At 36.7% G+C, this 24,300-nt stretch overlaps 4 protein-coding genes across 4 annotated transcripts; 1 reads left to right on the forward strand and 3 right to left on the reverse strand.

The window, feature by feature from the left end:
- Positions 1–133: 133 nt before the first annotated feature.
- Positions 134–2,710, reverse strand: LOC106403388 (spermidine synthase 1-like). The gene is made up of 9 exons (XM_013844226.3): positions 2,329–2,710; positions 2,172–2,248; positions 1,962–2,084; positions 1,316–1,420; positions 1,144–1,216; positions 999–1,070; positions 701–896; positions 478–601; positions 134–386 (listed from the first exon to the last, which is right to left on the reverse strand). The coding sequence occupies exons 1-9, from the start codon at positions 2,639–2,641 to the stop codon at positions 321–323; spliced, it is 1,149 nt and encodes a 382-aa protein (XP_013699680.2). The 5' UTR covers positions 2,642–2,710; the 3' UTR covers positions 134–320.
- A 14,074-nt stretch (positions 2,711–16,784) lies between these two features.
- LOC106367573 (aldehyde dehydrogenase family 2 member B7, mitochondrial-like) lies at positions 16,785–19,817 on the forward strand. Its single transcript, XM_013807370.3, has 11 exons — positions 16,785–16,948; positions 17,174–17,308; positions 17,430–17,572; positions 17,666–17,819; positions 17,907–18,136; positions 18,233–18,322; positions 18,437–18,610; positions 18,695–18,832; positions 18,920–19,057; positions 19,149–19,210; positions 19,296–19,817. The coding sequence occupies exons 1-11, from the start codon at positions 16,876–16,878 to the stop codon at positions 19,567–19,569; spliced, it is 1,611 nt and encodes a 536-aa protein (XP_013662824.1). The 5' UTR covers positions 16,785–16,875; the 3' UTR covers positions 19,570–19,817.
- On the reverse strand, positions 19,799–22,296 carry LOC111205212. Its single transcript, XM_022700695.2, has 4 exons — positions 21,062–22,296; positions 20,789–20,974; positions 20,577–20,668; positions 19,799–20,482 (listed from the first exon to the last, which is right to left on the reverse strand). Exons 1-4 carry the CDS (start codon positions 21,740–21,742, stop codon positions 19,909–19,911), a joined length of 1,533 nt encoding a protein of 510 aa, XP_022556416.2. The 5' UTR covers positions 21,743–22,296; the 3' UTR covers positions 19,799–19,908.
- Positions 22,297–22,963: 667 nt separating this feature from the next.
- Positions 22,964–24,200, reverse strand: BNAA09G29910D (uncharacterized protein At4g28440). The gene is made up of 3 exons (XM_013840434.3): positions 24,053–24,200; positions 23,638–23,878; positions 22,964–23,284 (listed from the first exon to the last, which is right to left on the reverse strand). Exons 2-3 carry the CDS (start codon positions 23,858–23,860, stop codon positions 23,097–23,099), a joined length of 411 nt encoding a protein of 136 aa, XP_013695888.1. The 5' UTR covers positions 23,861–23,878; positions 24,053–24,200; the 3' UTR covers positions 22,964–23,096.
- Between the last annotated feature and the right edge of the window lie 100 nt (positions 24,201–24,300).

Consider the following 24,300-nt stretch of genomic DNA (forward strand, 5'->3'; position numbering starts at 1 on the left):
TTGTAAAACTATGTCTGAGGAAGAAGGCTGATGTATAACAAACTGAACTTTCGGCTACTTAAACTATGTCTGAGGAAGAAGGCTGATGTATAACAAACTGAACTTTGGGCTACTTAACAGAGTTTGGCTGAGATCAATTCAAAGGGTTGAGTCTTTTATATAAATGGCAAAAGGGGAGAAAGGTTTGCCAGCTTAAACATGCAGTAGTGTACTAATGTCACAGAAAAACATGCTTAAAAACAAACAGGAACAGTCTAAAAATTGTGAAAATCTTTTATTTTGATAAATGCAACAATCCCCCAGATGACTTGTTTCCCTTTTCAATTAGCTTTTGACTCTATTACCTTCTTGGCGAAAGAAGGCAAGCAAAACGCAGCTGAATGAATCTGAAACACAGAAGAAATTAGAACATGAGTTAAGGATTTGAATATCTAGACGCATGAAATGGTTTAATGAGAGTTTTTGTGTTGCCTTAACCTCAGCATTGTAAAACTTCAAGGGTGCATTTGATTTGCTGGAGCTATCATCAATCGGGTTCACAGGGTTCTTGAAGTCAACGTCAGGCCCTTCAGTTGAACATAGCATGAATCCGATAACCCCACTGCAGTACAAAAAACCGTCAAATGATACACATTCAGCTTAAGTTATATAATCACCAAAAAAAAAAAAAAACTGAATGTTGAAAGGTAATGAAACATGCCTCGGGTATGTTGGAACACTGGTCCATGCGTAGTTCACAGAGCCTTTGAAGATCTCACGGCAATTGGACACAATGTCTTCGATGATGTCCATGTGAAGCCATAAGCTTTCAGCCTGAGTGCACACAACTCCACCAGGTCGAAGAGCTCTAGCCACTGATTGGAAGAAGGGCTTCTCAAACAGCTCCTTTGCTGGACCTGACACACACACCAGAGCAAGCATTGTCAAAATCACAGGCTGCTTCTCAACATAACAGAAAGGGTTATAATCTGGTTGTTGAACGAAAAAAATGATGGTACCAATTGGATCTGAGGAGTCAACAATGACTGCATCATATGATCCTTCAGCAGCATTCTTCAAGAAAGCAACACCTGCAGTAACAAACCTTCCAACCATTAGTTCTACAAATGACGATTATAGAGAGATAAAAGCAGCAGTTTGTACCATCGCCAATGACGAGGTTCACGCGAGGATCCTCGAATCCAATTGCTACATTAGGGAAAAATTGCTTAGAGACCTGAAGATTCAAAGAAAATGAAAATAAATCAAACTACTATATATCAATTCATCGAAACAGAGATGGAGGAAAGGTGAAAAGTATGTGACTAGTACTCACGTCGACCACCATTTTATCAATCTCACACATGTCAATCTGCTCAACAGAAGCATGGCGTGCAACTTCCCTCAGGACACCTCCATCTCCTCCTCCAATGACCAGCACCTATGGAAAGAACAAGAAGGGCACTGATCAGATACACTCTGGGGATAAAAGCATAAACAGCATTTTAAGCTGCTCCACTAAACCATAACCTCAACTAGTATAATCAATCAAGCTAGTTTAAAGCATTTTCCTTTCTTATTATTAATATTACCCAATAAAGTAAACTTGAGTTCTCTAACTTTGCCAGAAGAGAACGTGTGACAATGTACCTTTATCCTCAAGAGGCCATAACCAATGTTTGTACAGCAAAAAAAAAGCTATAAAAATGTTCATCATCATCATCATCATCTACCTTTTTCTCTAGTGGACATTACTATCACCACTCTGTAAATGTAATCATTCTATAAATTTCATATCTGATTAAAATTGAATTCTGGCTTTACCCTATTTCAACAAAAGTAATGATTTAATCACCCTACTTTACCGGAGAAGAAAAAAAAATCTGAGCTTCCTAAACTTTGATTAACATTCCAAAGCAATAGTCTTTACATAACTCCAAAAAAAAAGATGTAATAAAGCAATAGTCTTTTGAGTTGTTAACCTTCTTTGGGTTAGGGATAGAGCACAAAGGAAGATGAGTGATCATCTCCTGATAGGCGCATTCATCTCTCTCCGTGAGTTGGATTACTCCATCCAAAACCAAAACTTTCCCATATGTCGCAGACTAAGATACCAAACCAAAGACAAGGATAAGCTTATAAGTGGTGGTAATAAAAGCAAAAGTTAGAGTCTTTTTTGGTGATTGTGTTACCTGGAAGACAATGACATCCTGGTAATCAGATTTCCCTTGAAACAAAACCTTCTCAACCTTCAAAGAGTGTGCCTCTCCTGCATCATCGATAAAAAAATCACATCTTTTAATCAAAAAGGAGCTCCCTTTTTAAGATTAAACAAGAAAGAGAATGGACCTGGCCACATGGGACTCATCTCGGAGAACCACCCGGGAATCACGGAGGAGAAACAAGCAGGCTCCTTTGTCTGATCCCCGTTCTCTGTCTCCATGGAAGCGGCGGCGGCGGCGGCGTCATCCTCTTCTCTCGGTCGCTTCAAATCGGTGGCGGAGGCTTCTTTGGCATCCATGGCTGCTGCTGCTGCTCTGCTCGGCGAAGAAGAGAGGAAGCGGGTGAAATGAGAGAGAGGGATTAGGGTTTTTGCAGGGTTGTTTTGATGTGAAGTGAAGCGGAAGATATAAGCAGTGGAGATTCGCTGTATCAATTTCATTTTTTAATTATTTTTATTTCTTTTTTATAATTCCAAGAAGGAGAAAAAAAATTGGTGAATTATTATGTGATGATAATACGACGCTGCTTTTGCCTCGAATATATCCCCCTCCCTTCTACTTTTGGCTTTATGTCTGTTTTTGTTTTTCCGTTCGAATCTAATTCTCACTCGTATTTGACATACGTTCATACCACGCGCAACCTCACGTGTGCAACGCATGCCAGGTTCGAAGCTCCACCAAATCACGTAGAGAGGATTAGCAAACGAGGGAACACATAGATTCTTCATTCTTGTTGTGGTGTCAGACATTCTTGTAGTTTCAATAATTTTGTTAGGGAGCAAGAATCCAGATTGAAATTACGAAACAAAATATGATGATAACGATATATTAAAGCAGTAAAAACTTTTGAAAATCGATATGAGAATAAACGAATACGTAGAGTCGTGATATGATCACTTTTTTTTAACTCGATAAATCGTTCGTGAGTGAGACGATATATGTACGGTTTTTGAATTTTAAGATAAAACCACGTGAGACTGTTTTTCATCACTCAAAATAAAATCTGCAAATTTAACAACCACGTTATATTTTCGAGACTTACATTGAAAGACTTGAAGTATTGCTGAAACTTTGTAATGTTAAAGCTAATCTTTAAGATTCTTATGTATGAGTGAGTTTGTGAGTTAACAAATATATTTTTAATAGAGATATAAGATATTTAATTATTTATAAAAAAGATTCACAAAGTTTTAGTCATAAAGTAACTTGGACATTTGTCACTAAGTTTATTAAGCTTTCGCCATTTGTTACTAAGTCACCTTCGTTAATCATCAAGTATACTTTAGTTTTACCCATTTGTCGTTAAGTTGCTTACCTTGGTCAATAAAATAACTTAGTCACTAAATTTACTTAATTTAAACCATTTGTCATCAAATAGATTTAGTTTATTCATCAATTTAGTGAAAACAAAATTTTCATCATTTTATTAAGTTCATGAACTTGCGAAATGTGATAGATTTTTTTCATATAAAACATAACATTTGTTTCATATTAGATTAAATTTTTACTCAGTTCAATATACTCGTAAAATTATATTCACGCACACTTTATTTTTACTCGGTCCAATAGAATTATAAAAATAGTTCCAACAAATTGAACCAATATTCAATTCTTATACAACACACATTATCAAACATAACAATCGTCTAACATTTATATGTAAACAATCAATTCAAAATGGGTGGATTTACAAGGAATAAACAAGACTCATCTTACATAGCAAAAGGCTACTCTCAAAGATAAGATATAGACCACCACAGAGGAACGTGTTATGATATAATAGCAAGACTCGCCATTGTTCAAAAATAAGGTGTAGAGTTTGTCCTCAAAGCAAACAAACCCATTATGCTCCAGACGTCCACTTCACGAAGCATTGTAGTATTTATCTAAAAACAGGATCCACAAACTTATATGGTCAGAACGAAACTTATTCCTACGAGGAATGTTTTCGATAGTGCATAACTCAAAATAGTTTATATGCTAACTGTAAGTGTGTCTGCTGACGGTTTGATGATTTACTTGTCATAACACGCAACTATTGAACTGCCAATGCTAAACTTATTTCAAATTCTTACATAAAAATGTACAAAATAAGATTCGATTTAAAAAATGTTGTAGTATATAAAATTTATATGCTTATATATGATTTTTTTGGTTATGTTGCCGATATATTCAACAAGGCTCATTATCTCCTAGTTAAACACAGTTTACAACATTTCCACTACAAAACTCCAATTTTATTCCACAATGGAGTAATTTTATAACAGAGCTGAGTTTACTCTAACCCTATTCAAAAAATTAGAATGAAAAAAGAGTGCTGAACAGAAAATAAAATGATTATTTCATTTATGGCAAAAATAAAATGATTATTTCATTTATAAAGTAAAAAATAAAATGTGATTGGAATATTTTTTTGTTTCTCCAATTTCTGTTTTATAGTAAATTATGGAATAGGATTAGAGATTTCTTTACACCGTCCAAATTGATGATGGCATGGCATGGTTTAGTCCATTATACTAGTGTATCATCCCGTGCCACGCACGGATCGGCATTTGCTTGCATCTAAATTGTCATTTTCTTAAAAATTTACAGTATTTTTTATATTTTTGCTTTTATCAAGATAGAAATTGTTTTAGTCGCATTTTCTGTAGCTAAATTACATCAAATCAAAATTAGAAGTGGCTCCATTAAAACAAAACAGTTAAAAACGTTAAAACAATTATTATGATTTTCTTCGAAAAGAGCAGATGCATGTATATAACCAGTTTTCATAAAATAAGTTAATATATATAAGAACACATAAATTATAGTTACGTATACTTTATATGTCACAATTTTTTGTATTTTTTAATTGAATATCTTTTAAAGATAAAAATGTCTTTAGATTTGATCGACTGGAAATTAAAAAAAAACACATATGTACAATAATTTTTAAATGACACACTTACGTTTTTAGATGAATATGCTCTTTTATAGACAAACAGATTTGTAAATACCCAATTTGCTTCATTGAAGTTGTTGACACACTCGTTTTCTCCTTAGAATGTTAGGCTTTTTGGTTGTCTTTACACAAATTTTGAAAACAGCTTCACATAATTTTTGTTAGCTTTGGGGTGAGATTTCTTCAAGTATATGACGGCTACAAAACAAAACAGAGGATTTTAAAAGAGTAACACGAGAAAGAGAGAATCAAAGAACAAATAACGATACCACTGGTTTCAGATTATGCACGATTCTCCTCTTGTATTCTGTTTGTTGCAGAGAATGTTCCTTCATTTTGTTTGTAATTTAGGCTTTTCCTTTAAATGCCAATTTACCTCAAATAGAAACCTTGCATGCCTGTGTTGGAATATTGTTGATTTGAATAGGAGAGAAATTTTCTTTTTCTGTGTTGGACATAAATTATTACACGAACATAGAGTAACACCTCACACATATAAATGGTGGAATGAAGGTAGTTTTCCAAGAGATTGCTGGTAAGTGGTAACTGGCGATCGTGGAGTGGAGGTGTGGGAAAGAACTGTTGGAGTATTATGATTTAGTAATTACTTATATTGTTATAATGTAAACTGACATGTAATTCTTTTAAGCCTTAATAACGTGTTTTATATTTTGCTTTATTCACTACAAGAAAACAGCGGTATTCTGACGGACGTTCCGACGGAAAATGAATTCCTCGGAATATACCGAGGCATTTCCGAGGCAATTCCGAGGAAACACAAAATTTTGCTTCCTCGGAATTCCGTCGGAATATTCCGACGGAATTCCGAGGAAAATTCATTTCGTCGGAATATTCCGACGGAATACCGAGGAAACTAGTATTCCTCGGAAAAAACCGATGAATTCCGAGGAAATATTATAGACGTTAGAGAGCCGTTGGAGAGCCGTTGGGGGATTTTAAAAATTCCGAGGAAATTCCGACGAACTAGCCGTTTGCATCGGAATTCCGTCGGAATTTCCTCGGACCGTCGGCAGGATTTCAACTATAAATACAAGCACCCCTCTTCCTCTTCATTCACACCATATCTTCATCCTCCCTCTCACTTTCTTTACACACGAATTTGATTCATAAAAAACATGTCTTCTTCAAATTATTTTCGTTCTTGGATCGATCGACCTCATTTGGATCCGAACACGAGATTGCTTACGGAAGAATACCAACAAGGTATAACCGAATTCATGGGGTTAGTTCACCGACAACCGGAAGCAAAAACAGGTATGTTAAGATGTCCTTGCTCTAATTGTAAAAATAAAAAAGTTATTAAAGAATGGGATGTTTGGACTCATTTATATTTGAGTGGGTTTACACGAAGTTACAAAATTTGGTATCATCATGGAGAAACTGATTATGAACTTGGTAGTACTAGCGAACCTCAGCCAGCGGTTAGATTAGAAGATCCAATTAGAACGGATGTAGATTACGGTGTAGGTACTGAGCAGATGGTAAATGATCATTTTAGAGGGGAAGATTTACCCAATGCCGAAGCTAGGAGATTTTATGATATGTTGGATGCTGGAAAGCAACCATTGTACGAAGGTTGCAGAGATGGTCATTCAGCTTTATCATCTGCTACAAGATTGATGGGCATTAAGACGGATTATAATTTGGCTGAAGACTGTGTGGATGCGATTGCTGATTATGTAAAAGGTATTCTACCCGAAGATAATGTAGCTCCTGGCTCATACTACGAGGTTCAGAAACTCGTAGCTGGTCTTGGTTTATCGTATCAGGTAATAGATGTATGCAGAGACAACTGCATGATTTATTGGAGGGCGGATGAACAGCGGGTTTCATGCAAATTTTGTGGGAAGCCTCGTTATAAAGATACGAGTGGAAGAGTTCCAGTACCATATAAAAGGATGTGGTATTTGCCTTTGACGGAAAGGTTGCAGAGGCTGTATCTGTCTGAACGCACAGCGCAACCAATGAGATGGCATGCGGAGCACTCAACAGATGGTGAGATCAGACATCCTTCAGATGCAAAAGCGTGGAAGCATTTCCAATCAAAGTATCCCGACTTTGCGTATGAGAGAAGAAATGTCTACCTTGGATTATGTACTGATGGTTTCAGCCCGTTTGGCAAGAGTGGAAGACAGTATTCTCTATGGCCAGTCATTCTTACACCATACAACCTACCCCCAAACTTGTGCTTGCGACGAGAGTTTTTGTTTCTCTCGATTCTCGTTCCCGGACCAGAGCATCCTAAGAGATCACTTGATGTGTTTCTTCAGCCACTAATATATGAGTTGCAACAACTATGGACTCAAGGTGCTGAAACATACGATGTTTCGTATAAAGAAAACTTTCAAATGCGGGCAGTACTAATGTGGACAATAAGTGATTTTCCAGCATATGGTATGTTATCTGGATGGACAACGCATGGAAGGCTATCATGTCCATATTGTCAAGATAACACTGATGCTTTCCAACTAAAACACGGAAGGAAAACGTGTTGGTTTGACTGTCACAGGAGATTTCTACCACCAGATCATCCATATCGTAGAAGTAGGAATTTGTTTACGAAGAACAAGAGGGTGTTTGACAGTCCACCTCCGGAAATTCGTGGGAAAGATTTGAAGACACAACTTAGAGATTTTGGTGCAGAAAGGACGCCAGACGTCGGTGGACATGAGCATTTTCCGGTAGATGGTGTTGGAAACCTACATAACTGGCACAAAAAAGTATTTTTTGGGATCTGCCATACTGGGAGGATCATCTACTAAGGCATAATTTAGATGTCATGCATATCGAGAAGAACTTTTTTGACAATCTCATGAACACGATCCTTAATGTTCAAGGTAAAACAAAGGATAATTTGAAGTCAAGACTGGATTTAGTCGATATATGTGCTCGTTCAGAACTTCATGTTGATGAGAGTGGTAGGGCTCCTTTTCCCATATACCGACTTGATGCAGCGGGAAAGGATGCGTTCTTTGATTGGATTTCAAACGATGTGGAATTTCCAGACGGTTACGCATCTAATTTGCGTAACTGTATCGACAGAAAGGAAGGAAAGTTTACTGGCTTGAAAAGCCATGATTGCCATGTAATGATGCAGCGTCTCCTTCCGTTTGCCTTCAAGGAACTATTACCACGAAATGTTCATGAAGCAATTGCAGGGATAAGTGGTTTCTTCCGCGATTTATGCACAAGATCAGTGACTCTTGAAGGTATTGAAAATTTGAAGACTAACATAGCTGTGATTCAGTGCAACCTTGAGAAGATATTTCCTCCCTCATTTTTTGATGTTATGGAGCATCTTGTTATTCACCTGGTAAGAGAATTGGAACTTGGTGGTCCTGTGCAGTATAGATGGATGTATCTGTATGAGCGGTATATGTTCCATTTGAAGAAGATGGTGAAAAATTTAAGTAGGGTGGAAGGGTCTATAGTCGCACAGATGATCAATGAAGAAACTTCAAACTTTGCCGAGTACTACTTTCCAGCAGAAGTTCAGACCAAAAACAGAAGACCTGCTCGGCATGATGATAGAGGCGAACGGGCAACATATCATTGGAAGGTTCCAGACATTTTCACAGACGTTGGACGACTTAGCGGAAAACCAAAGGACCGTCGACTTACTGATCAGGAGCGCAGTCATTTGCAAACATATTTACTCACCAACTGCGAAGATGTTCTTCAATATGAAAGGATTTTCATGGCAGAAAAGCGGTTAGAATATAGATACGCCACAGAGGACGAACTAGAAGAAATGAAGCAGAGAGAATTTGGTGGATGGATGTTTACTTATGTGAGTGATGGTTTGGCCAGAGGCGAAACATTTGACGATTGGATACGCGAGATGGTCGTTGGACCAAACTTTGTTGTGAAGTCATATCCGAGATTTTGTACTCGAGGATATGCATTCACAACTCAGAAGAGGAGACGTTCGAGTACGACTTACGATGCTGGTGTTTGTTCTGCATCAGGAGATGATGTATACTACGGACACATAAATGAGATTTTAGAAATCAAGTATTTGGGCATGGTTGGATTGCGCTGTACTGTTTTCTATTGTGACTGGCACGACAACACTCCAGATCGAGGTGTGAGAACAGATGCATTTGGTGTTACATCAGTAAATTCAAGACGGAAGCTGCAATATTATGATCCTTTCATTCTTGCTTCTCAGGCCGATCAGGTTTGTTATATCAAGTACCCCCGGGTAAGGAACAGAGATGATCCATGGGTTACTGTTACAAGACTCAACCCGAGAGGCCGAGTTCAGGGAAGTTCTGAGCTGGAAGACCCACTACAACCAAGCACATCCGGCAACTTAAGTGCAGCAGAAGATTTAGGTGGAGTTGGCCTTGTAGTCGATTTAACTGACTTCGGAGAAGAAGCCGCCGTTCACGTAGATGATGAACCAGTGATTGGAGAGTTTCACCAAGATCCAGATTCAGATTCATCTGGTGATGACGACTCGGAAACAGACTAGCGTCGACCTTTTTTTTTTTTTTTTTTTAAGGAAAATTCCGAGGAAATTCCGAGGACAGATAGGTTTTCCTCGGAATTTCCTCGGAATAGATCTTCTCAATTGAAAACCCCAAGTTCCTCGGAATTCCCTCGGAAATTCCGAGGAAATTCCGAGGAACTCTTTATGTTCGTCGGCATTTCCTCGGAAAATTCCGAGGAAATTCCGAGGAGATGGGGATTTGATTATAGATTCTTTTTCCTCGGAATCTCCTCGGTATATTCCGAGGAAATGCTGACGAACATAAGGATTTCCTCGGAATCTCCTCGGTATATTCCGAGGAAATTCCGAGGAACTGGGGGTTTTAAATCGAAAACAACGTTTTACGGATTGAATAACACGTATATAACCTTCATTAAGTGTCATAACCAGATTATGATGTTTGGAACTATGAACTTTGGTGTTTTATCCAATAACAAACACTTTTACGATTGCATGAACGAAAACCACACAACATAAGAGAAACACTTATACACTTTAATAAATGGTAAAGGGAATACTTACAATTATTTTTGAAATTGTGTTATTTCATGGTTTATGATCATCTATACAAAGAATCCTCAATGGTATGCATTATAATTGTATAAGAAATGAAATACGGCGAAAATAATCGATGTTTAAAAACCCCAAACCCTGGTTCCTCAGAAATTCCTCGGAGATTACCGAGGGTATTCCGAGGAATCATTGTTCGTCGGAATATTTTCATTTAACCGGGTAAACCAAGCCGCCAAATATTTCGGGAAAATTGAATCAAAGAATTCCGAGGAAATTCCGACGGAAATATTAAATATTTCCGAGGAAATTCCGACGGATAGTTTCCGTCGGACGCCTCATAATATTAGGGCGAGCCCGATCTTCTTCCCCATTTCTCTCTTTCTCTCCGCGCCGCTGAGCCTCTCCTCTCGCGATTTCCGGCGACTCCACCGTTCTCTCTCGCGTTTTTCCGGCGAATCTCCCCTAATCCTCCCCCATAATCATGTAAGAACCCTATCCCACTCTTTTAGGTTAGATTTGTATGGTTTTTAAGTAGATTTGATGATTTTGGAATGAGATTTATAGATTTTGTTAGGGTGAATGGTAGATTTGTGTAAAATCGAGTTTGATTATGTATTTCACTTGATTTGAATTTTTTTTTTAGAGTTTTTATTAATTTTGTGGTTATAAAAATCGAATTTGAAATTATATATATATATTGAAAACGTTTTTTGTATATAAAATCTATTTTTTGCATTTTAAATTCATTTATATATTTATTAAACATTTTTAAAATCTATAAAACTTTTTTTAAGATTAAAAATCATTTATATAATATTTAAAAACATTTTTTTTGTATTTTATATGTAAAATATAAATTTCTATATTTATTAAACATTTTTAATATTATGAAAACTATTTTTGTAATTATTTAACATTTTAAACATTTTTAAAACTATTTTTCGTAATTATTATGTTTTTGGGATTTATTTAAACTATTTTTAAAAATTTTAAACTATTTTTTCTTTATTAAAACTTTTTTTATTTAAACTGTTTTTTTTAATTAAAATTATTAGAACTAATTTTTAAATATGTTTTTTTTTAATTTACAGGTCTAATGATGATCAGATCCGGCCTCGCCAGCGTCGTAGCCGGGGTGGTATGGGGAGCCAGTCTCGGGGTTCTTCCAGCCATGTTCAGGATTCCGTTTCGCCCCACAGCTCATACCATACATCTCCCTCTCCATTACTCGCTCATGCTGCTCCCGCTCCCGCTGCTGCACCCGCTCCTGGTCCCGCTGCTGCACCCGGTCCTCTGGGAGTGATGAGGGTTGCGGAGTTGGTTCGACAGCCCGGTCGTGACCATCTTCCCTATCTCACTGAGTATCCACATGGACATGGTCAAACATGGTAATTTAAACTTTTATTTTTTAAACTATTTTTTATTTAAACTATTTTTTTATTAATAATTTTTTTTTATTAGGTTCAACCGATCCGGGAATGGGATCAGCGCATGGATCAACCGTATGATGTACTCGGCCCTCGACAGCGGACATCCGACTTTCACTCACTTCCCTGTCGAGAAGCAGCATCTGTGGTTTCAGCAGTTTGCGGTAAGTATTCTAATTTTTAAATTATATTTTTTATATTATTAAAACTATTTTTTTTAATTATTAAACTATTTTTTATTTATTAAAACGACGATTTTTGTAATTATTAAACTATTATATTTTTGTGCTTAAAAACTATTTTTAAACTATTTCAGCAAGAATTCAACTGGAATGCCGATGATACGCTCATTATCTATCACCATTTTGTCCATAAAGTTATGGACAACTATGGGAAGCAGATGTACGAGTGGAAGAAGAAGTGGGAAGTAAACAAGGTAGTTTTTAATTTATTAATAATTTTTAATTTATTACACTATTTTTAAAATTATTAAACTTTTTTTTTAAATTAAAAGGTCCCAAAGTCGATGAACGACACGGTCTGGAAGGAGTTGTGTGCGCATTGGGATAAAGAAGAGACGAAAGAAACTTCTTCCACCAACTCCAACAACCGCAGGAGCGACCGTAAAGGAAAGGGCATCTACAACCATAACTTGGGTGCTCAATCTATTGCCACTCTGGCGGATCGCATGGTAAGCTCAACCGCTTTTTCTTCAATTATTTAAGTTTCAGAATTTTATTTTTTTGCATTTTCAAATTTCTAATGTTTGTCTAATTTATTTTTTTTCAAGGCGGAAGAAAATGAAGGCCACCCAGTTGATGATCTCGCCCTTATGAAAAGGGCGTATACCAACAAGAAGACCGGCCAGATTGATGATGGTCTTGTGAGGGACGTGGTCGACCTGGTCCAAACTCAGGTGTATGACGAAGTGTCTCAGCTTCAAACCGATGATGACGATTCGACGGCCTCGACCAACTTGTCTCGGGTTCGAATCAACGAAATCGTTGAATCGGTAAGTTTTTTTTTTTTAAAAGTTCAATTTAATTATTTCTTGATTTTTATTTTATCATCAATTTAAATTATCTAAACTTGGTTATTTATATTTCAGTCGGTTCCAAAGAAAAAGGGACGTTTGGTCGGTTTGGGTCGTCGCTCCCGGTCGGCTGCTCCTTCTTCTGCACCACATGCGTATGTTGATCCAGAAGTTCTTACGGCTCAGCTGAAGGACAAGGATGATCGGATATCTGCGTTGGAGACTCAGATGGCAGCTCAACAGGCGGGCTATGAGACCCAGAAGAGGCTGAACGAGCAGATGATGGAGATGATGAAGAGGATGTACCCGAACGAGACGTTCCCGAACATTCAAGACCCGTAGTTTTTTTTTTTTCCAAAAACTCTGAATGTTTTATTTAAATTTGAATATTATCTACTATGTTTTATTTTATGTTTTATTCAATTTTAATTTTAAATTTTAAAAATTTTAATTTTTAAAAATAAAATTAATTTTAAAAAAAAATAAATTTTTAAAAAAAAAAATTTTTTCAAAATTCCGAGGGAATGGAGTTCCTTGGAAAATTCCGAGGAACTTTCTCCCCTCGGCAAATTCCGACGAACTTTAAGTTCCTCGGAATTTTCTGAGGGAAAAAGTTCCTCGGAATTTTCCGAGAAACTCCACTCCCTCGGAATTTTCCGAGGGAGTGGAGTTTCTCGGAAAAGTCCGAGGAACATTTGTTCCTCGGTATTTTCCGATAAACATTCCGAGGAATATTTCGTCGAAACTTCCGAGGATTGGACCATCGGAATTCCCTCGGTATTTTCCGAGGAAACTTCCGACGAACTTCGTGTCCTCGGAGTATCCTCGGAATTTTGTTTCCTCGGAATTCCGTCGGAAAATTCCGACGGAATTCCGAGGAATTATGAATTTCCGAGGAGTTATTTCCGAGGACTTTTTTCGTCGGTATGTCCTCGGAATAGCGTTATTCCGACGACATACCGACGATTTTTTCCCTCAGTATCCCGATGTTTTCTTGTAGTGATTTGATTTTATCTTTGTTTTATTATTTTAAATATAATTTTGTAATAATCCATGTGTTAAAATCTGATTGGTCATGCGATTTGCGCTTTAGTATATAAGAGATTAGTAGGTCCAATCTAGAACCTTACACAAAAAAACGACACATGCAAAAGAGCCCCTTTTATATTTGGTTTGGTTGTTTGCAACTTTGCAACTAACAAATACATTTTTTTTTCTTTCAAGAAGAAACAGTGTTATTATGATGGAGGCTTAGAGTTAAAGAGACATGATATATAACACATTTAGTCTGATAACAAGTTCCAACCCATTAATAATGCTGTTTCAGTTTCAAACTTTGTTCATAGTTCAAGAACAATTGGACGGCCTATGATCCAAGTTTTTGTTTTTAACAAACAAAGTGGTCTTTGTCGGTGACGAATCTTATACGAAAATGATATTAGAGAAAAAATCTTGTGGAAAAGTGCATGATATAGTAAGCTCTTTATAGAAAAGTTAGTAGAAAGAAAGAAAGTTAAAATGATATTTTCTATAAATAAACAAAGATTGTTTGTGTCAGCGACTCAGTGTTGTGATCCAGAAAAATCATGATTGATTTTTTAAGGGAAATTACCCCCTATCATAAAAAAAAACCACAAATTTACTATCTAACCAAAATACTCATTTCTCCTCATTTATCCTCATATATCTCTCTAACCTCTCACTAAAAGTCTAATTATTATTTTTCGATTATTTGGCAAATAAGCCTTCAATCCTAAATTTTTCTTAACTTTTATTTTTTTAATCCTAATTTATAGCATTGACAATATACTCATTCATTTCCCTGAAAGAAATATTTTCTAGATTTTTCTAGAATTTAAAGTATTTTTTATTATTTAATGTTGGTAAGTTGTATACTTTATGAAACATATTAATTGAAAATATTTTAATTAGTTAAATATTATTTGTTGATAGTTATTAAAAAATATATAGTAAAGCAAATAATATACGTAACTATACATATTTTTTATATTTTTAATATAAGTGAATACTCTATAAAATCTTTCTTTCGAGAACGAAGAGAGTATATTATAATGTTTTCGAAGTCCATTGTACTGATTTCATGTTGAAACACAATATTTCAAAAAATTGGTTGTTTTAAATAATAAAATGGTTTTCTATGTTTAGATAAATTTATTTTTTTTAAATCGAAAAACCTACTTTTATTTATTATTTGTATTTATAGTTAGTTAAATTATTTTGGAATATATATTTTAATGATACCTTTGGAAGAAAAAGAAACATATTTTTTAATCTAAGTGCTCTGGATAAAAATCAAAGAAAAATAGTGTGACTAATGATATAGCTAATATGATATTTTTTATATGTTCACATAGTCAAATTTTTATTTATAAGTTCACATAGTCAAATTTGATTAGCCATTTAGCCTATTGTTGTTTTTTTTTTGTTTGTTCAAAGCCTATGGTTGTTAAAAAAGAAAAGAATAGCCTAATTTTAGGCTTTGAATGGCGACCTTCATCCCGCCCCGCCCCGCAGTTAACAGTAACAAAAATCTCTACATATACTATATATTTATACATTTTTATAACTATTAAAACCACACCGCAGTTGAACCGCTTGTCCCGCACCGCTCAAACCGCAGTCACCATTCGGAGCCTTAGTGTGGTAGGCAGTGTTTTGAAACCCGATCTGGACCCGCGGTTGAACCGGTAAATCCGGTGACCCAGAAAAAATCCGGTTTGGGTTTTGTGAAAAACCCAATATTTAGAAACCCGCAAAAACCCGCAAAAACCCGATAAAACCCGGAATCCGGTACCGGTTGAACTATCGGTCAAACCAATAAATAACTTTTACTCTTTTTTTTGGTTTTTAATTTTGTTTTATATTCTAAGTTTTCAATTAAGAAGTTAGGTGATGACAAAAAAAAAATTATGTTTTCTTTTTTTCAGTTTTATATTTATGATTTTTAGATTTTGATGAAAATTTCACTATGTCACCTGAAGAAAATAAAGTGAACGATGGTATAGAGAACCAAAATTAGTTGATGTTATTTGGTGTTAGTTTATTTCCGTTATTGATAATTTATTACAATGATCTTTTGCTTTTGGCTTATTTTGTATTTGTGATTTAATTTATTATTTACATTATACATTTAAATATTTAAATATTTATTAATTTTATGTTTTGATTTATTTTAGATGTCATAATTCTTATTTTGTTAGAGAATATTTTAAATAGTCTAAACTATTTTTTGATATTTTGTATGTCAAATAAAAACAAATATAAAAACTAAAGTTAAGTATTTTCTAAATGTTTTTAAAAATAAAATATATACATATCCAAACTATTATTTCATGTTTAATTTTTTTTTTAAATACTAAATTATAGTTTCTATATTTTTAGTTACATAGCAGATATATTATTATATAATAAAATTAATTAATTTATTAACATGCAGTTCATCCGCGGTCGATCCAGTGACCCAGCAACCCGGTAAGCTATTCGGTTCAGTGTTCGGGTCGGGTTTAAAAACATTGGTGGTAGGTGAACCACTCAAATCCATTCAAATATATATACTCTTATGGGAGCTGTATCATATTTTCAAAATTCTAAGAGAATCGGGAAATAGTAGTACTCTTCTCTTACTCTTTCTTTCGAGTTTAGTAAATGATAATTAATAGTATGATTGGTCCAGTAAACCGACCCAAGTGAGCCAGTAAACGTATAGTTTTAGTGGTCATACTTCTTTTTAACCGATATTTTAGATAATTACTTTCAACACTTTTTTCTAATCAATCCATTAACCTGAATATATACTTAAAAATTCCAATTGATATAACACTTCAAATATCTTTCTACAAGGAAGAAACAAGAAATTAATATGCAATTTTAATTCTTTGTCAACACAATCATCAATGATTCAATGCCAATGATTTTAGAATTACGGCTATAACTCCAAGCATTATGGTACAAGATCAAATAATAATATGATATAAAGTACCATCTGCAAATATAGTATCAATTATCAATAATTAAAGTGATATTATATACAATTAGTGTTGGAAACAATATTTTGTTCAGATTTTACACTCGTTTCCTTTTCTTGTGTGGACATGTGGAAGTCGATAATATTAGTTACTAAAATTGGTTCTTTCCATGTTTGTTAAATAACGAAAACATACTCAGCCTACCAGATCGTTCACAGAGAGACACTGCAGAGAAGAAGAAGCAAACAAACAAAAACAATGGCGTCAAGAAGAGTATCTTCAATGCTCTCTCGCTCCTTCATGTCCTCGCCTTCTCTGTTCGCTCTTAGAGGTATATATACACACATAACCGATGCGATCCATTTTTTGTATGTGATCGTTCTCAGAATCCGATCGGGCACTGTTCATATGTGACATCTTAATGTCTCTACGGCGATCGAGACTCTCTTAAATCAATATGTTTCGTTTTGAAATAGTGCTTAATTGATTCTCCATTTTTCCCTTGATCTAATATGAATGTCAATTGTACCGAATCTCTCGTTTTTGTACCGTTCAGGCAAACACCACAACATGTACAGAGGAGTTTACGGATACAGCAACGTCGCTGCAGCCGAAGACACGATCACTCCGCCTGTGAAAGTAGAGCACACACAGCTCTTAATCGGCGGAAAGTTCGTTGATGCGGCCTCAGGTCCGGTTACCTTAATTGGTTTTAAGTTGGAAGTCCAAAAAATTTAAATATGTTTTAAACTCGTAAATATATAGTCCTGATTGTTACATTTAAATTGAATGATGATGATGATCGTTTGCAGGAAAGGCATTCCCCACTTTGGATCCAAGAACTGGAGAAGTGATCGCTCAGGTGGCTGAAGGTGATGTGGAAGACGTGAACCGTGCGGTTTCGGCTGCACGCAAGGCATTTGATGAAGGACCATGGCCTAGAATGACAGCTTATGTAAAACACTAAACTAGTTTCCTTTTGGTGTTTGTAAATATCACAAAACATCTAGTTTAATGACTTATCTAGTTTGATTAATAATTTCTTCAGGAGAGATCAAAGATACTACTTCGTTTCGCTGACTTGGTCGACAAACACAACGACGAGATTGCTGCTATTGAGACTTGGGACAATGGGAAGCCTTTTGAACAGTCTTCCAAGATTGAAGTTCCTATGCTTGCTAGGGTGTTCCGTTACTATGCTGGTGAGTGAAAACCAATGACAAAATCTCTCATGTTTATATTGGTGTGATTTGTATCTGATGAGTTGTTTGGGTTGGTGAGTTTCTCAGGATGGGCAGACAAGATACATGGGATGACGGTTCCAGGAGATGGTTCACACCATGTGCAGACACTCCATGAGCCTATTGGAGTCGCTGGACAGATCATCCCATGGAACTTCCCTCTTCTCATGCTTTCTTGGAAACTTGGACCAGCTTTGGCTTGCGGTAACACCGTTGTCCTCAAGACGGCTGAGCAAACACCTCTCTCTGCTCTTCTTGTTGGAAGACTACTTCACGAGGTAACTATGTACTCTTTGTTTTTTTACTTTTATTGAAATCTTGTACAAATATTATCATTTACATCTTATTTAATAATATCTATTATGCTTTGACAGGCTGGACTTCCGGAAGGAGTTGTGAATATAGTGTCTGGATTTGGTCCTACAGCTGGTGCAGCCATAGCTAGTCACATGGACATTGACAAGGTTTAAAAGACTAACCTCGAAAACATCTTTGTGTGACCATGAGATCAAAAACATTCAATAGTTTAAAAGATCTGACTTCTATAGAATTTTAGATAAATCCTCTGTACTCTACAGGTTGCTTTCACCGGTTCTACTGATGTGGGAAAGATTATTCTTCAGTTGGCTTCAAAAAGCAACCTTAAGGCAGTGACCCTTGAGCTTGGAGGCAAGTCACCATTCATTGTATGTGAAGATGCTGATGTGGATCAGGCCGTTGAGCTCGCTCATTTCGCTTTGTTCTTCAACCAGGTATCTTCACTCAGAAAAACATCTGTACTTGTTTTTTTTTTTTAATCAATTTCTTCCTGATAAACTCTTTTGGCTAACTCGCAGGGACAATGCTGCTGTGCTGGCTCGCGTACATTTGTACATGAACGTGTGTATGATGAGTTTGTAGAGAAAGCTAAAGCTCGTGCAATCAAACGCGCTGTTGGCGATCCCTTCAAGTCTGGCATTGAGCAAGGTCCTCAGGTATAAGAATCCTTGCATGATGTAGCCATGACCATACTCTTAGTGAAAGACAAAACAGCATTAACTTGTTTGAAAAAAAAAAAACAGGTGGACTCAGAGCAATTTAAGAAAATCCTGAAGTTCATTAAACATGGAGTTGAGAGTGGAGCCACCTTACAAGCTGGAGGCGACCGGTTTGGTTCCAAGGGATACTACATTCAACCCACTGTCTTCTCAGACGTCAAAGTAAGTAAAAATGATATTACCCTTTTAAACAACTCAATTACCGTCACAACTTCTTACAAAAACGTATATGGTCCCGAATTGATCTTGGCAGGACGACATGCTCATAGCAACAGACGAGATTTTCGGACCGGTTCAAACCATACTGAAATTCAAGTACAAATCTAATGCTAAACCAAACATCTCACCTATGTTACATATTCCGATAAAACTTTACTGATGGCAATTGATGTTTTCATAGGAATCTAGATGAGGTGATTGCAAGGGCTAACAACTCAAGGTACGGTTTAGCTGCGGGAGTGTTCACACAGAATCTGGACACTGCGAACCGGCTGATGCGAGCGCTGAGGGTTGGTAGCGTTTGGATAAACTGTTTCGATGTGTTTGATGCCACAATTCCATTCGGAGGGTACAAGATGAGTGGGATTGGAAGAGAGAAAGGTATCTACAGTCTCAACAATTACTTGCAAGTCAAGGCTGTTGTTACTGCCATCAAGAATCCGGCTTGGCTCTAAAACAAACCAAACCAGGTATCTCTCCCTTAATAAGCTGGACTTATTCTTATTTTTTCGAGGTTGGTTAATAAAGGATTTAACACTTATGATGATGATAAATTTATCTTCAGCTCATTTACACATGAAGCTACATACAATGTGTGATTTGTAAAACATTTCTTGATATATTCATCTTTTTTTTCTTCTTGTGACTGATATATGACCATGTCTTTTATCTGTGACATTTGAGAATAAACCACTTTTTATAAGCTTGACTAACAATAATAAAATCCATGAATAAATTTCTATATAACAAGTGGAAACAATATGAAAAAATATCAGTGTCTGCACTTGTATGATTCAAGGATTCTTCATTTTGATTCTGAGCTTTCTAGTGATTTGTGATGCTTTTGGATGTACCGGTCGTCTTGTGTTATCAGCAGACTGTTCTGCTTCCACCCAGTTTACAACTTGGAGAATCAGAGGCTGTGGAACCTTCTTAACATCTGCATCACCTGTGCCTTTACACTTCTTCATCCCTTTCTCTAGTGCCTTCTCTATAAACTCCATGAACCAGTTTGCAGCTTCGTTCTCTATCTCTTTAGCCAACTTAACTGAGTTTCCTAACCCGGAAGGAGGAGGAGCTGCTGATGGGTTCTTGTTCTCATCGTTTGATCTCAATTTCTTATGGTTTTGCTGCTGCTTCAGGGCAGTGGTTCTTCTCTTTGATGCGGTTTTCTCCTGATCAATAGAGTTGTGCTGGATTTCGTTAAGTATCGAAGACGATCCATCCTCAGATTTGTTCACATTAGCTGCTTCAATGGAAGCTATCTCGGTCATGGTTTCAGATATCTGCTTGTGAAACTCCAAGAACTTCTCAAAGCACGCAGCTGGACAATCAGCTTTTGCTGATTTGCTGATATTGGCTAATGTCCTGTATTTTTCCCAAGAACTTAATCACATTTTCAAATTCAAAAACCCATAGAACCATACAATGAAAACAACAAAAGAGAGATTCAGTTGTATACTTGAGATGACGAACAACTGTTTCGGTGACCGTAGCTTCTCTCAATGCCTGAAGAGCCATCTTCTGAGCCGTCTCTCGCTGCTGCATAGCTTCCTGTGCACATAGTATCACCAAAAACATTATTAAATACAGGTAAAATACAACCACATAGAGTTTGTCACTCTTTGCTGCAACCATTGAATCAACATTAGTGCAAAAGTAAAACTGAATCACCTTACTCAATGTGCTGAGTCTTCCGGTTAGAGTCGAAAACCTCTCTTGTTTTTCCATCTTACTATGCTTTGGAGAAGCCAATTTCGAAGTAGACTTTGGAGCATCTCTTTCATTCTCCACCAAAGCAGCAGCTGCCGTTGCTCGTCTAGTGCGTCCACTCGGAGGCGGTGAGTTGCTTTTCTTTGCCTGCAAAAAGATAACTCCATTGTTAAAACTCTCTTTTTAAGCACAAGCCAAGGAGAGAGAAACTCAAGAACAAAATGCACCACCTACAGAGGATTTAAAAGGACTAAAAAGAGCAGAAGAAACAGAGCTCTTCATCGTCTCTCTATCGCAAACACTTCTACTTCTCGATGGCACAACAACACAGCTCTTCCTCATCACCGAACCAGGACTCTCTCCCCTCAAAACCCCTCCTCCATAAGAACACCTAACACCACCCGGCGACCTCCCCCTCGTCATCACCCTCTGCTTCGCCGGAGTGCACTGATCAAAATCCAAAGACGCAGGCTTTAAGACCAAAACGTCACCGTTCAGATCCCAAGAGCCTCTCCCACGTTCATTCTCACCCTTTCCTCCTCCTCTCGTGCAGCTCATCAACGGTTCAGGAGTCCCGAGCAGAGGATGCCGTCCAGGGATGGGCCTAGCGCCTTGAACGATCGGAACAGGGGTCCCTGGCTCGAGCCTATCGACGTAGATGAACTGGCCGAGCTGCAACTTGTTGCTTAGCACGACGTCGTCTTGGTCAGAAGGAAGGCTGACGTAGATGGAGTGAGAAGAGTCGGTGACTTTTATGAAGAAGCCTTGTTTTGGTAAGAGATTCTTCTCGTCGAGATCGATGGGGACGATGTCTGTGACTTGTAGGAGAGAGCTTCTGTGTTCTCTGGTCGGTTTAACTCCGGTTTTCATACCGTCGATTAGCTTCTGGAGGATTCCGGGTGCTAAAGCCGCCATCGTTGTGGAGATTGAGATGATGAGAAATTCAAGAAATGGCTAGATTTGGTTTGCAGAGAGCCAACGGTAAGTGTACTTTGAAGGAGGAAGGGGAAGATAATAAAAGCAAGTTTTTGAATATATAATAAAAGAAAATATTTTTTTTGTTGGAACGTTGTGAGCAACGTTAGTCAAAAAAAAAAACGTTGTGAGCAACGGTCGAATTGGTGTGGTAGGTCTGTCTGTGTATTGTATTCGTTATTTATTACTATTATTGTATTTGATTTGTAGTAGTAGTATAGTTAAACATCGGCAGGATCTTCTTGGTTTTATACACTTTTCTCTGATCCATTTTTTTAACTAATGCCAATTGACTTTATTTTATGAGTTGACTCTGTGTATTCTCCAACAAATTGCACAATTGGTAGTATATCCATTCTCGTAAACAATAATGATGAGGTTTGGTGAATTGGTTAACTATCTCTATCTGTCGACCAGGTTATGAAAAATAAAGATTGGTTGACTAACCTTTTTTAAGTAGTTTACATGAAAGTTAGTGGCTAGTAGTTCAAACATTGACCAACCCTGAACAGACTTTTTTTTTATGTTCGGCAACAAATATTAGTTTTAGAAATATCATCATTCGGTTCATTTTGGCATTCGTATACTCGGTTTAGTCCATATTTTTTTTGTAAATAAATTTAGAATCCATATACAAACCAAGTTAATTTCATTTCTTTTTTTTTTGTAAATGTTATATGCTTGAGAAAAAAAATGTTATATGCTTGACTGCTTGAGAACTTATTGCCTTGACTTCTATTAGGTTCTGAAGTGTACCAAACGTCTGCTCTTACACATGGGCGTCCTGGGAATGCTGGGGCATAAAAAAATTTAGTAAGGTTTTAACAAAAAAAACTTTCTTACAAATTTGGAGATTTTTTCAATGAATTTTTTTAAAATGGTAAGCCAATATTTCATTTCGCTATGCTTAAGATCACCCCAACGCTGACTAAGAAGTAAGAACATATGTTTTTTTCTTTTCGTGTGGTCTGTGTCTGGCTTTCTGTAGAAGAAATTCTTTCCCTGTCTAGAATAACAATAATATTGCACATAAGTCTTAACAATTATGTTGACATTGCAAAACAAAGGCTGTAACAAAATTATAATTAACAAATCAAAGCAACTTAACCCAAAAAGCCCTGCATTCACTTTTATAGATGCGCATCATCACTCTTCCATAGCTTTGTGCAAGATAGAGTTATTAGGTTAACATTAACGCCAACATCAACGGCTACGATTTACTTAATTCCTTTATTAATACTGATCATCAGTTTCTCTAGCGGGAAAACAAAAGTATTTCGAGTATTTTTGTCACTCATTCGACAGCATTGACAAGCTCATACTCGATAAGGGACATGTTGGTGTCTTCTTTAACTTTGAAGCTGGCAGTCTCTGTGACTTCAACACGACCCCACTTGTCTACAGCTAGCCTCATTGATCCTTTATACATGTCGATTTTTGCATTACGTAGAGTTACAGTGGTTCCTTCTTTCATCAAGTCCACTACACACAAAAACAAGTTTACATAACCAAAATCAAGATAACATGTAACAGTTCAATTAGTCACTAGCCCGGGGATCACGTACATTCCTAGCACTAATAGCACCTATATACAAATGTGTCAAGTCTGGAGGGAAACCTAAGTAGCATAATATTTCTCTCATCTTATTAACTTAGCCAATGGGCTTATTTATACAAATACATAACTTGTCTAACAAGTTCTTTACATAATAGAGTATAAAATCTAACTTATACATTAATGCTAACTTTCTTAATAGTTACATGGAAATACATTTTAGGTGATCTCGTTAATCACCGAGATCTCCTAATAAAATGTCAGTCTCTAAGATAAGTACCTTGGTCATTTCTTGCGGTGAAGACGACAATCCCAGTCTCGTCTCCGACAACGCACTCGGAAATGCGCATCTGGCGAGCCTGAGGACCATCTGCACGACCTTTCTGTAACACCATCTTGGTGCTAACGATCTTAACGGTGACATTGTGTCCGCTAGTCCCAGGACGCAGCTGATCAACCTTAGTGAAAGCTGGCTTTCTCAACCCAGGTTTCGTGTCTGCCATTTTTCAATAAGAAGAGCCCTGTAATGAATAAAACACATAAGTTCTTACCAATCCAAATGATCCAATTTAGATAATAAATCGAGCAACAAGACGCAAGAGTTATGAAAAAAAAAACTGATCAATGAAGGAACATGAGATCACTTCAGAATATAGCAATAACTAGGAGCAATGCATGTAGTTCCTTGCACTTACCTTTGGATTGTTCGAAGGTTGAGACGACAGGATAGAGATAGATCTGATTCACGTCACATTCAATGAAAATGAATTCAGGGCGTGTGAGGAAACGGACGGTCGGTTTTTAAGCTTGGCCATTGATCAAATGTCAGTCATCCACGTGTACACATCGTGCTTCGTTGTGCGCAGTTGTCTGATCGATCATCATCGTGCCTAGGTGAACTATCGTACTCGATTTTGATAACCGTTTCTAATTGATCGGTATT

Source organism: Brassica napus, chromosome A9 (assembly GCF_020379485.1).
Source record: "Brassica napus cultivar Da-Ae chromosome A9, Da-Ae, whole genome shotgun sequence".
Lineage (NCBI taxonomy): Eukaryota > Viridiplantae > Streptophyta > Magnoliopsida > Brassicales > Brassicaceae > Brassica > Brassica napus.